A 13,886-nucleotide genomic window follows, 5' to 3' on the forward strand; every position below is an offset into this window, starting at 1 on the left:
CTAGACTCACTGGTCAGTATTTCAAATCCAGGCAGAGCACACACCAGTTTATTTTGAAATGCAACACAGATCCATATTTTATGAATACAACTTATTACTACGTTAACATTATCAGGTAAAAACAGCTTCCAAATGCATGCATAGAAAGTTAGATATAGTCTTTGAACTCCTTATTTCTAAATATACAAAAAATACATTTAAATTATATAATTTTAGTGAATCAAAGACTTATAAAATTACAATTTTGGTTTCCACAACATAGAAAAAATACAAAAATGACTATATATATGGTTGTATAATTTTTTACCCAAATTTCAAAGGAGCAGTATGTACTGGTTTTGAAGTTTTACAATGTTTTATCTAGAAACTCAGAGTTGAAAATAATTTGCAGGTTGTACCACGTCAACGCCAATCTTTTATTATAAATGAATAACCGAAACAAACGAGTAGAAATGAGGGCACAATCTTCATATGCCTCGTAATTTACCTCTACATCTTCTAAACCCTTCCCGTGGGAAGTCTGCTCCAGAGGAACAGCTTTCATCTGGAAGGACAGTGCTTTTATTCCATGACTAACTCTCCATGGTGCCTTTGATAACGGTCAGTACGTGTTAAGTGAGTGATCCCAACCTGAGCAAACAGAGCACAGCAGGATGCAGATCAGTGTCTACAAAGCACTACTGCATACCCCAAAGAATTCTCTGCTGGAAGGTGGTCCCTGAAGGGGGTAACCTGAGATACCCAATCAGGTGGGCAGCCGGGCAGGTGACGCCTTTGACTGTGTCCTGAAATGAAAACGGGAAGTCTGACAAAATACCCACCGAACACCACCTTCCTCATTCACACGTTGTTAAGGTGTGACAGTTGGTGGGGTTAGATGTTCTCAATTCATAAAAGAACACTGCCACTTCAAAGGAGAAGTTAATTCATGTTGGAGATAAAAGAAACCAGTTACGGAGGGAGGTGATGGCCGCACGCACGCCTCACTTATCTGCCATGAGCCTTTTGAATGCTGATGGACAGAAGTACACACAGGGGTGGAGACCCTTTTTGAGGAGGGAGTTGCGCGCTGTGTTCTTGCTGCCAAAGTTTAATTTGGTGCAATACCACTGTTTGCGACAGACCGTTCTTTGTAAATAGCGACAAATTATAACAGAGAGGCCCGAATAAAACCCCAGTCCAGCGATCCTGGAAAATCTACATTTTTTTTTTTTATCCCATCTTCTGGAACTATTCCAGAAAAGACTGAAAAAATCTTACCCAAACTAAGTAATAAGACTAATGTAACTCAAATTGTTTCTGTTTTACAGTAGAAGTACATTTTGGAAAAAGAAAAAGCATGAAAAATAGTCTTTCCTCTATATTTAGTTTATGAAGTACAAGAACAGATTCTAATCTCAACATGCCCAAGTTAAGAGTGCTGACTTAAAGAAGCAGAATTTTAATGTTCAATTCAAAAATAATTTTATTACGCATCTGCCTGCATTAAATTTTAGGCTGCATACTTTCTTCTCATTTTCATCTTAATTGTCAAGCTTTTATGAAAATAACACTTAAAAAATTAGTTTTCCATTATGACATTCTTCTGACATTAGCAACTATATTTTAAATAACTACTCAGTAAGCTAGTAAGCTAGGCTTTTAAAATTTTTTAAATCAACCATTAAAAAAGAAAGGTGGGGGGTGGAAGAAAGAATCCACAAAGAACATTCTGTGTTTAAAATCTAATGCACATCTGAACTTGGGCTTTACATTTTCATCAACCCTTTCTTGAAGAGTCTTAAATGCACAGCTGAGCAATTAAATAGCATGAAGATATGACAGTAATCAGTCCATGTCCACAGGACACTATCTCTTGGCTGCTCCAACACATGGGGATGACACTGCTTTTAGCTCATGGCTGCCCAACGGGAACATATCGCTGCCTCTGGACCTACACTTGGTGGGACTTACACAGGACCATAATTGGGAAAAGTATCCCAACAGAAGAGTTGAATGAAATTTAAAAATAAAATAATAAGGGTGTATAAACCTGTCCCTGAATGTTCTTCGGGATTACATTTCTGAAGTTACACCTTCCATGTGCTTTCAGTAACAGATTCTCTAACTCCTTATGGGACTTGACCGGCTTTGGGTCCACAAACGAGAATAGCTATTGGTAAATACATTACTCAGGGGTGTTCTGAGAATGATACTGTGAAAGGTACTTGTCATTTACTAGCGACTGAGCTTTCCCTTTCTGAGAACTGTCACTGTGTTAAAATATGATTGAGGCTGAGCCCTGGATAAGATAGGTTCTCTACGATGTACACATACTAAGTTCAAGCACGTTTCTTAGTGGCAGGCAGTAATGACTCAACTGAAAACAAACAAAAGGGTTCTAGTTGTTTTCAGATTACAGGTACTACCCCAAAGCTTCACAGACATATACATTGTATAATTAATTCACTAGATATGAGAGGATAGGTCCCAGCCATAATCTCAGAACATTCAAGAGAACAAAGTTTGCCACTTCAAAAATACAGAGTTTCCAGCATGCGGTCAAGCGCTTTGAAAAGGGAATGCTAATAAACACACTGCAGACTGAAACAGAACTCTACTGCAAGCCGGGCATTCAGCTGGTACAACGTCATTACTCAGACTGTAACTCTCAAGTATTTAGTGTTACAGATCTTTATTTATCAGATACAAGAAGGAAACAGGAGGATATAAAATGCCAAATCCCTTTCCAGAGCCATCATAAATATTGGGAACTTCTGGTTGAAAAGCATGCTGAAATGGACTTGCCAGGAGGTTTTATGTAACAGTTTTTGTTCTTTGTTTTTGTTTTTTGTTTTAAATAAAATCCCAGGCCTGTGTGACACTGGATTTTGGTTCTTGTTTTTATTTTTTTAATACTTTAAAAATAGGTCTTACTTATTTTCTATGAAACGTATTGGGAACTCAAAAAGTCTGCAGCATTTTTTGTCATTGAAAAGTTTGTTTTTTAGGGGTGTGCAGAAAGCAGGAACTATTCAAATTTCTTGTGTTCTTCAGTATGAGAAAGGACCTTTCTTCTCTGGTGTATCATGTGGAAGTATAACTGGGGAAAAGCTGAAAGAAAAGAGAGTATTGGTTAAAGAGATCACTTAGAATTGCTTAAATCTAAATCACTTAAAATCTAAAGCATGTGGACTTGAGGTCCTCTCTGACTCTCTACTTTCTCATCCCTTCCCCGAGGAAGGGAACAAAGTACGCCTGGGGAAAGGGAAGAAAAATGCAGAGGGACTTACCTTTTCCGGCTTTAGCTGAAGGGAAAGGGTGGTGAGGACCAGAGTGACACAGAGTACCATACTACCATTACCCATCAAGATGCCACAGAGCTGCCAAATAACATTCTACCCCCTCTAATATTATCTTCACACTTATTCTCCGAATTGACATTTAGTGACAGACTTAACCATTCCTGTTTACAGAGGAATTCAGGCCCCAGAGGGGGTAGGTGACTTGTCTGGTTTCACGGCAAATTCTTGGCAATCAGGACCAGTCTCTGGGCTCCTGACACTCAGCCTAGCCCCTTCTGTCACTGCTGTCACCTGAGGGGATCTCCCAAAAGTACTTCCTGAGAACGGTTGTTCTTTGAATGGGAAGACTGAGGAGGGGGAGGAGGGCTATGACATTTCATCTGAACGTGACGAAGCCAGGTTTGGATGTAGAAAGTCCTGATGAAAAGTAAGCTAGTATCTTAGGGACTGGAGATTCTGTTCTTGGTCACTTCATAGATTACTTTAAAAAGTACTGGTTCTCAAAATAAAAAAAAAAAAAAAAAAAAAAAAAAAGTACTGGTTCTCAAATAAATGGGGTGGCCCCTCCTCCCTTAGGAGTATTCGGAAATTGCGGGGAGGGGAGTGTATATTTGGAGGAGGAAGGTTACTGACATTTAACATACGAAGCAGGAATGCCAAAACCTGCAATGTGTGATAGTCCCCACAACTAAGAGCTGTCCCACCCCAAATGCCTATAGGATTCCTGCTGGGAAATGCCAGCTAAGCCACCTGCCTTCACAAGGTTACTGGGAACTGGGGGTTCAACAACTGTGTAATAACTCCAGTGGGATGGTCTTAAATGTACAATATGCTTCCTCCCCTTCCCTTCTCAACAGCTCCAATCTCTACTTTGTAGACAGTAACCTGTATTTCTGGGCGGGGGGGGGGGGTGGTAATTTCCACTATTCCCCTGACAGTTTCTTCCTTTTTAAATGGGTTCCACGTTGGCCAAATTTCAAACGATCCTCCCGAAGCACTCTAAGACATCAGGGGGTGTGCACACATGGATCTGGGAAACCGCAGAGGAGGTGCCGGTACCGACCAGGACTGCCATCCCCTCCACTCGCTACTTGTAGGCAGGAAGTTATTCGGAGAAAAGACCCAGCTTGTGCACAGAATTCAACAGGGAGAGAACTATTCTGGTACGAAAGCCAGAAAATTTGACAAGCTCTATAATCTAAAAACTGGAAGTAAAGATATAATTAAACCATAAGGAATGCTAATTGCAATCATTTAAAAATGTGGGGCCAGTCATTTTTCTATAGATATACTTTAGTAAAGGGAAACTTTGTGGCAAAGTACACTAAGGACTTTTGCACTGGTTGCAGGGCTGGCTAAAGCTTCCGCACTAGTTCAGAGGGGCTGAGGATGACCTGGAAGCCATTCATTAGACCCTCGGTGGCAGCAGCAAGCCGGCTGAGTATCCTCCTCCCCATGGGTGAGGGCCAGAGGTCAGAGATGGGAGGGCGGATATGGCCGTCTCATTTCTTTGCAACTTCGGAGGTTTCTCTGTGCCCGAGCAAAGGAATGTGTGTGGAGGTGGCCAGGAGAATGGGGGCCCTAGGGCTGGTGGTTCTCTACAGTTCTAGTAATGATTTCTTGGTGATCAGAACTTGGGTGATGCTGTCTCCATCTGAATTACCCACATGTTTAGGCTGAACCCAACTATAAATGGCCAAAACAATTCCAGACACATGGCTACTATTTTTAACCATGGACTCCAAAGAAGAAACCCCCCAAGACAATCTCGACCTGACAATAGGCTATTTTGCATTCTACCTTCTTCTCTCCCAGTTCAGCACACACGGAATGGGGATGGTTGCTGTGCACTCGAGGGTTGTGGTGGGGGTAGGGGTTCCTCTCGGGAGAGGAACACTGGAGGCTGAGAGCAAACGGAAGTACGCTGCCTGGGAAAAGTGTCTTCTCAGTGTCTCTGAAAATCGGAGGTGTGGTTATGCTTACTGATGACCTGGAGGGTGCCCAACTTCTCAGTGTCCTCACCCTACATTGGTGTTTCTCATTTCTCAGCACCCCCCTTTTTTGTTTTGTAAATCCCAACCCCTACAGCCAACTTTTATCAATGTAGGGGGTTTAGGAAATGTAGACAGGACTTAAACATCTACAAGTCCCACAGATACTATACACGGTGCAGCTGCAGCAAGGTGGGAGAGGGGCACCTTGCAAGGGAGTGAGGGTGCTTCCAAAGCACCCCAAGACAAGAAAATTCCCGGGGTTACAATTTGGGGTATATGTGCAACAATGCAACAATAGGTCAGGACCATAAAGAAAGGATGTTTTTTATATAATACATATTACCAACTTCCCATTAGAGAAGATAAAAAGAAACTGAAGTTGTAGAAAGAACACCAAATTTGGTCAAGGCTGGATGTCAACAGCAACCTCTCTTAACTCTGCATTTTCTTCTTATAAATACAAAGTTTTGGAAAGTTGGAAATGTGCTGTTGGCTGGAATGAACTGTACAAACTGGTCTCAACAACCTAAACAACTAAAAACATCCAGGGCAACTGGCTCAGGCCAAACCCATAATGAGTGCCAGCAGACACAAATGATTTATATCTGAAGATAGGGCCTGGGCTGTCATCTTGACCCTGGATTGGGGCGGGTGTGTGTGTGTGTGTGTGTGTGTGTGTGTGTGTGTGTGTGTGTCAGGGATTTGGAGAAAATCTGTTAATCTTTATTTGAAATCAGCCCTTTTTCTTGGTCTATAGGAGTTAAGCCACCTTAAGAAAGAAGTAATATAGACTTCAACCAAGCCAAGTTCTTAGCAAAACGAGGCTGAGAATGGAAGAAGGGGAAGGAACCCAGGTCAAGAAAGCCAACTTCTGTGGAGAACCCCAACCTACTCTTTGTGTTCTCTCCTATCTCTCAGTCTTAAGGCCCATAAGGACAATCCCACGGAACGGGGTTTGTTTTCCCTCGGGAATCACTATCACCTGTGCTTGACCAGGCCCCTTAACTAGATAAAGGGTTCAGTATAGGCAGAGGCAAAAGTCTGGGCACTGGTTGGCCACCAGACCACAAAAAAGACTAGGAGGTACAGAGAGACTCAGGCTGTCCTGGAATGAAGACATTCCTTCTTTGGCAGACTAAGATCTTATAGCATCTCTGAGGTAGGGGCTCCATAATTTGATTTCATGATACTATCCCTGCTCCTCTGCCAGTTATCCAATCTGATACTTATCTCTTATTCATTCAAAACCTTTTGCTGATTTAAAAATGAAAAAAAAAATTTTTTTAATGTTTATTTTTGAAAGAGAGATTGTGTGGGGAGAAGGGGCAGAGAGACAGGGAGACACAAGCAAAGCAGGCTCCAGGCTCTGAGCTGTCAGCACAGAGACAAAACCGGGGCTCGAACTCACGGACTGCAAGATCAAGACCTGAGCCAAAGTCGGATGCTCAACCGACTGAGCCACCCAGGTGCCCCAAAAACTTTTGCTGATTTTAAATAAATCCTGTGGTGCCCACTGGGATAACGTGTGCTACTCTGGGGGTGGCAACACTGCAACTAGGAACCGTGGCTCTAGATATTGGAAAATGGGGGGCACCTGGCTGGCTCAGTCGGTGGGGCGTGTGGCTCTTGATTTTGGGATTGTGAGTTCGAGCCCTTCGTTGGGTGTGGAGGTTACTTAGCCTGGAGCCTGCTTCAGATTCTGTGTCTCCCTCTCTCTCTGCTCCTATTTTGCTCATGCTCTCTCTCTCTCTCTCTCTTTTAAAAACAAACATTAAAAAATATAAATGAAATAAAAAATATTTAGAGACTGGAAAATGAAACTCGAAGGGAACGAAACTAGAAAGATGAACAACCATAAGCTAATTTAGACTCTTCTCTATTTGTCTTTTTTGTTTGAAAATCAACTACCTTTTTAATTTGAAGAGAAAGGGCCTTTGGCCACCACGGTTCCAGTACCAAAGAGGAGGACTTGATAATTAATAAAGAGTGGAAAATGAATCATGAAGCAGAATTACAGTCCAAGAATTTCTCCAAGATAAACGTTCACATGAAATCTGGATGTAGTTTTTGTTTTTTTGTTTTTTTTCTCACAACGCATGAAATGCAATTTTCCACAGAGGGACACAAACATGTCGCTTACGATTGTTAGGATGATTCATTCAGTTCACGCTGTGGGCTGAAGAAAAATCCAACCTTCCTGTCTGAATTTAACCTGAGGTTTAGGGGAGAATATAGCATCTTACAGACTAAAATAAAACTCACAGTCACAATGGCTATAAAAATAGCTAAATGAGAAGACACATTAACTTTACATATCCTCGCCTAGAACAAAATCTTTTTGGATATGTGAAAATCAATCATAGGATTTCAAGTGAATATCAGAATTTGAGCAAAGGACTAAACAACTCTTCCTCAGCAAACAGGATTCACTTCACAGAAGCCTCAAACATGGCCATTTCTCTTTGTTACCGAATATGCTGATAGGCACATCTGATTACCTGTATTTCAACCTTTAGCAGGATTATTAAAATAACTGGAAATCATCCTGAAGAGAACATATGTCCTGTTCAGATGATTTTAGTGATTATTTCCAAACAAGAAAATAAGAAATATAGAAAGAAATATATTTTTATTTTGCTATTTGTTTCTAGTTAACTATCGGTTCCTTAAAAATGAAGTAACTATTTTGATAAAATAAAAATGCAAAAATCTCTTTACAATGTTTTCCAAATACCTTAACAAGCAGTTCTCAAGAGACAGAAAAACTCACGGTAAGTCTTTAATGGCCTTTTTTGTTTTCTACTCAGCACGTTCCCTCAATAGGTAGTTAACCTTTCTCGGTATTCACTGTTCCAAACCTACACACTGAGAAGGGCTGCATTTTGGCAGCTATCTTGAGAACGGTTCATCTTTATTCAATTACTACCAGAGAAAATTCCCTCTAACAGTCAGCATTCAATAAAAACCAAAGCGTTCCCAATAAATCAGATTTACATTTATTTGGATATGGTATAAAAACATCCAAAGGCATTTAACTCTAGTTATTGTAGAGCCAGTTTTAAAAACATAAATAAATATATGTATAACTGTTTACTTACTTGGAATGTAGGAGATCATTATCAGAATTAGGAATGCATAATAGTCAAAGGAGAAATTGTACTTGTTAGGTAAACTGATGGAGTACAGGCCCGCCTGTCTGACAAAGGGCAAAGCAGCATATATTGTGAGCAGCTCTCCTGACACTCCCATTGGGTACAGCACAATGAAGAGTGTATACCTGAAACAAAACAGAATATTCATGACTGAGGCTCGAAGCCAGCACTAGTAGGATACATTCCCACCCTTCTAATCCGTACAGGTTTTCCAGGAAGCTACTGTTTCTACTTTTTCCTGTTTGCCCACTATTTAAATTCATGCTTTACAAGCCAGTCTTTGGAAAGGGCCTATAGCAGGTATGTCTCTGAATGTTCTAAAATAAAACATAATAAATGTGTTCAGTCAGCTTACAATTTGTTCAGTTTGGCCCAATAAACAACATTCAATACAACTCCCTAAAATAACAAGGATGATGCCAATCATTGGTGAAGTAGAGGCACTGAGTCATGGTTCATATAAGGATCCTGCCCTGTGGGGTAGAAGTGGAGCTGGGGGCTTTGCAGGGAGTTGGTGGGGGAGACGTTAGAGCATGTAGCTAGAATCCCTACAATGTATACCAAACTGGTCTGTGGACTGAAAAACATAGCGCATCCAGTGTGCTTTTAGTGCTGCTATTAGCCAAATGTCTGTACATGTTATTGTGAAAAATGAAATATATGCTAATTTCAAAAACCTTAAAAGTTCCTAACAGCTTTTGGTCACTATGCAATTTTTCAAAACCAAAACAAAACAAACAACCCAACCCTACAGTTACTATTACAGAGGAGAATCCACACAATTTTTTTCACTTTAAAAAGGAATTATGTTTCAAAAAGAATTCAGAGAGAAGTTCATCCTGTGGAACTAACTGGAAATCATTCGGAGGTGTTAGTATTGCTAAGGAAACCATCAGCTCAAATTTTAAAGAGGCTTTGGTGTTTGTAGCTGACAGCGAGCACTCTGGGTTCCAAACTTCCAGGTGCAGAAGTTGTGCTGAGGAATCTGTGACAAAGAACGGAAGCCGTGTTCACCGTGTTCCCCGCTGCCAGCTTCAGCCATGCTAAAGAGGTCAGTGGAAAAGGAAGATTCTTCCATAGGCCATGGACAACCATGGACAAGAAAATCATTCTCCACTGATAAGTTCAGGGCTGGGCAGCCAACTCTCCCTGTAACAGACCAGACAGCTTCCACGATGCTTGCCTGGTTAGTTACTAATTGCTATCTTTTTCCATTCTTCCCTTTTCCTAATAAAATTGTGTACTGGGGGGAAAAAGGAAGTTTGCATACTTGAAACGTTGGAAACAACTGATTGAGGTCTGTAATTTAACCATCAAACTCATAAATTGTCTAGGAAGCACCATTTTCCTTCTATGAAATGAGCAGTTGGGTCCCAAGGACAGTTTTGATCCTTTAGCTTTGTCACTCTCCCCACAGTCTTCTCCAACTCAGAACACTGCTCACAACCATCTCCTGAATTAGTTCAGATAAATGTATGAACTGTCAGCCCTTTACCCAATTCATAACAAATACTGCTGGCAAAAATTATCAAAGCAAAATAAAATTGCTAACATTCTAAAACCACATGTATCGTTTGTTATGAATTAAAAATTGAGTCATAGCCTCTTGGCAAAACTGAGACTAGGAGAATTGGACTTGGTCCAAAAAACATAAGGGCAGGAGCTCATCAGTAAAATTTGGTATGAAAAAAAAGAGATGTTACATCAAATCTCTACCGAATAATTTAAATGAAAATAATTGATCCAATAAAAATAAATATATACAACTTAAAACAGTATTTCTAATAATCAAAGTTAAGGAGCATCCCTTATCCTGATGAAATCCGAAGACCAGTCTCATATCACCAATCCCAACACCTGTCTCATACAATTAAAAAAAACTCTGAAGTATAGTTGACATCGTATATATATTTATTTTTAGGAGCTTGGAGACAATATTTAGCAAAAAAGGACAAATACAGTGATGGATCACTTCAAAAGTTAATCTTTATCCCATGTACTTTACCTGGCCCATTTGATGAGGTAAGGCAGATGGTTTAATAGACTGAAAGTATAAAAGGAGTAACGGATAATTTCTGTGATTGTCCAGGCAATAACAAACAGGAGGACACTGTCTTCACTCTGTACCTGAAGGAAAAGGAACAAAAGCAAAAGCAAACACATAAAACATTTTAACAAAGAAGCTGCACCAGTGTGCAGCACCAGCCACGCCCCCTCCCCCACCCCCACCCTCTTGCCGAGCTAGGGGACTGAACAACTGGACACAGCCCTGGTCTGTATCCTTGGGGGCCACGGCACAGCACAGGAAGAGCCTACCTACCATATATAGGAACACGTGCCTATCACAACAGCTGTGTAGAGCCGAGTGATTAAGGGCCAGTGAGAAGAACTCAGCTTACTGATGAGTAGGAGGGGCAGAAACAGGAATCCCACGAGTTATATAGCCCACAGGAAAAAACAAACACAGATGAGTGTTTTGTCTGCTGGCCTGCTGCGGAGAATGTGAACTGATGTTAGTGGGAGTCAAGACTAGTTAGATAAGAAGGTAGCAGGGCAAACTGGTGGCAAGCTTGGGGTCTGTCCGTTAACAAGAATTTTAATTTGATCTGCATGACAGCTAAGAATCTGAGGAAACTTCAAAGGAGGGGAACATAGTGCCTGAAATACAACTGAAGATGAGGCTAATTCACTGGGTAGGATGAATTCAAGTGAAGGAAGAAGAGCCAGAGACTGTCTGAAAGGCATAGCCCATTTATTCTCTCCCATTGGTGATTTCTTCCCCTGAAGAAGCCTGGTTTAACTTAAAAATTATAGAAACTTCCATGCTGACCACAGGAGGCTCTGGAATTTCCAGCCTCTTCTGGATTATTTTCATGATGAAAATAACGATAAACTTGAACACAGCACCCCCCCCCAGGTGGTTTTTAGGTTTTAGATGCCTTGGACTGCAAATCTCACGTGGAATGTATTTCTACCACACTGGCATTTGCTTTCAGTGCCTCCGCCATCCCCCCAGCCACATTTATAATGATCCTGGTCCAGGCTGGAAGACCAGTAACAAGAAACTACCTTGTACCCAATTCACTCATGGTTTCTTGAATCTAATACAGGCAGTCAGAGAGCTGGATGTGATTAAGAAATTCCACTGAGTAAACAGGACAGATTTGGACAAGATGGATGTTCTCTGCCTTATTCCTAACACCTAATACAACAAAGGTATGGCATTCTAACCTTAACTTTTCTTCCTTGCATTTGCAATGTGAATACTTTTTCGCACTTATATTCTTCCTCAGAGAGGGTACATGGAGCGATCCACCTACGCAATAAAATAACTAGTCATTTACATACCTATTAGCTAAATTGCTCTGACAAAGAATTTCATAAATGCATAGTTACTAATCCCTAAAAATAATAAGAATTTTGCACTGTCAAGAGCAAGAGTACTTTTTGTTTTCCTGGTGCTCTTGTATTAGCCCGAGTAAAACCTAAATACCTCTGAAGCTTTTACGTTTCATTTTTCAGTCTGTCCCCAAATCCTTGCTTAAAATCCACCTATACTAAAACATAATTTCAGAGCATTTTGCTTTTTGATGTATTTTGTAATCTTCCTCATCTGAAGATCTGTTTTACAGCTATGGGATGAAGGCTTGCCTAAAGATCTCTGGGTTGCAATAGGGAGCCCTTCCAAAATTTTGCATTCTAATCATCTTGAAAGCAGGGAACGTGTTTTATTCATCTTCTGATTCCTAAAAGCACTTTGTGCTTTTTGCTAAGTGGAGCAAACAAATTCAATTCTAATCAGGTCACTCCAAGATTAAGTTCCTGCTTTGGATACCTGATATTAGTTTCTGTATAGTCTTAAGTGGCCTTCCAAAAGACAGGTAACAAACAACCCCCCTTGCACTCTGGTCCAGCCTCGGGGTTACTGGACTCATTCTCTCCAGGCCCAAGTTAGATTTGAACCAAAAGAACGGTAACAAGCTCACACTCAGGCTGGATGTGAAAGCAGGTGCTCCCAGAACCCAGCTGTGAAGACCATGTTATACAAATGGTACCTTCAGATTAACAGGAAGGTACCTGGGTAAAGTCAGTGATCCAAGCTTATCTGATTTGTAAACAATTATCCAATGACACAAAACAGGGACAGAATGTAATGAGTTGAAGCTAGTAAGATCAATGAGACTCAAACGGCTATTTGTATACCTGTGTTCACAGGAGCGTGATTCACAATAGCTTAAAGGTAGAAACAGCCCAAATGTCCATCAACAGTTGAATGGTATATACATACAGTGGAATATTAGTCAGCCTTAAAAAGGGAGTTCTGACCCATGCTACAATGTGGATGAACCTTGAACACAATTTGCTAAGTGAAATAAGCCAGTCACAAAAAGACAAGTACTATATCCCACTCATCTGGTACCCAGAGAAGTCAAATTCAGACAGGAAGTAGGAATAGAAGGCTGCCAGGGGTGAGGGGTGGGAGGAAATAGGAAATAAATGTTTAATGAATACAGAGTTTTGGTTGGGAAAGATGAACAATGTTTTGGAGACGGACGGTGGTGATGATTGTACAACGACAGGAATGTACTTACTGCACCTGAACCATACACTTAAAAATGGTTAACATGGACAATTTTGTTATGTTTTACCACAATAAAAAACCCAGGAAGATAAAATTTAACCAGGCTAACTATTCAGCAGCAACAGAATGACTCCACCACAGAATGGAGAAGACTCAGCTTACGAATCTGGGAGATGAGCAGTTTTTAGTGAACTACAAACTTCATATGTGCCAACAGGGTGCAGGTGGTTGTTCAAACGACCAATCAGCCAAGCAACCAACCAGTATTTGGCCACATTAATAGTCTCATCCCAGTGATTCCATTCCAAATAGATTAGATCCCACCCAGAGGTCTGAGTAGGTTATGAGAACCCCTGAACAAGCAAAGCTTACTTTGGAAAAGGAGAAGGTTAACTACTTCAGAATATGTAAATGAATATTGTGTGCAACTGGCATATGGACACAAGACTAATGGCAAAGTTAACAGGGAGTAAAAATGCCTAGTTAAAATAAGAAGTGTGTAACAAACCAGTTGACTAATGAAATAGGCCGCCCCATGAAGCCGTGTGCTTCCCGACTCTGGACATAGTCAAACTGAGACTGCTCAGGAGAAAGTCCTGAGCAGGGTGGAAGGCTGACTTAGAAGCAGCCAATGAAAGCTTCCAGCTGCTGTTCTTTGTAGAGAGGGGTGGGGTGTGCATATAACCTGTACATGGGAAAGGCACAAGACTCTGGCTAACCCCAACCTCTTTGCATAAATGGAAATTTTTTTAACTGGAAAAGAAATGGGTAGAGTCTTTTAAGAGTACTTAAAAATAAGTTTCCTTTATCAAAGAAGATGAGGGAGGAGAGAATAATTTAAAGACCTCCCTTCATTGCTGACTACTGAGGGCAT

General features: G+C 40.8%; 1 protein-coding gene across 1 annotated transcript in view; it reads right to left on the bottom strand.

The window, feature by feature from the left end:
* Positions 1-1,439: 1,439 nt before the first annotated feature.
* HACD2 (3-hydroxyacyl-CoA dehydratase 2) overlaps positions 1,440-13,886 on the bottom strand; it is a 101,375-nt gene continuing 88,928 nt past the window's right edge. Inside the window, exons 5-7 of the mRNA XM_042956724.1 lie at positions 10,436-10,557; positions 8,377-8,555; positions 1,440-3,093 (exon numbers count right to left, since the gene is read on the bottom strand). Coding sequence (XP_042812658.1) covers positions 3,011-3,093; positions 8,377-8,555; positions 10,436-10,557 — 384 coding nt within the window. The 3' untranslated portion in view covers positions 1,440-3,010. The remainder of the gene's footprint in view (positions 3,094-8,376; positions 8,556-10,435; positions 10,558-13,886) is intronic.

The sequence above is a fragment of the Panthera tigris genome, chromosome C2 (assembly GCF_018350195.1).
Source record: "Panthera tigris isolate Pti1 chromosome C2, P.tigris_Pti1_mat1.1, whole genome shotgun sequence".
Taxonomy (NCBI): Eukaryota; Metazoa; Chordata; class Mammalia; order Carnivora; family Felidae; genus Panthera; species Panthera tigris.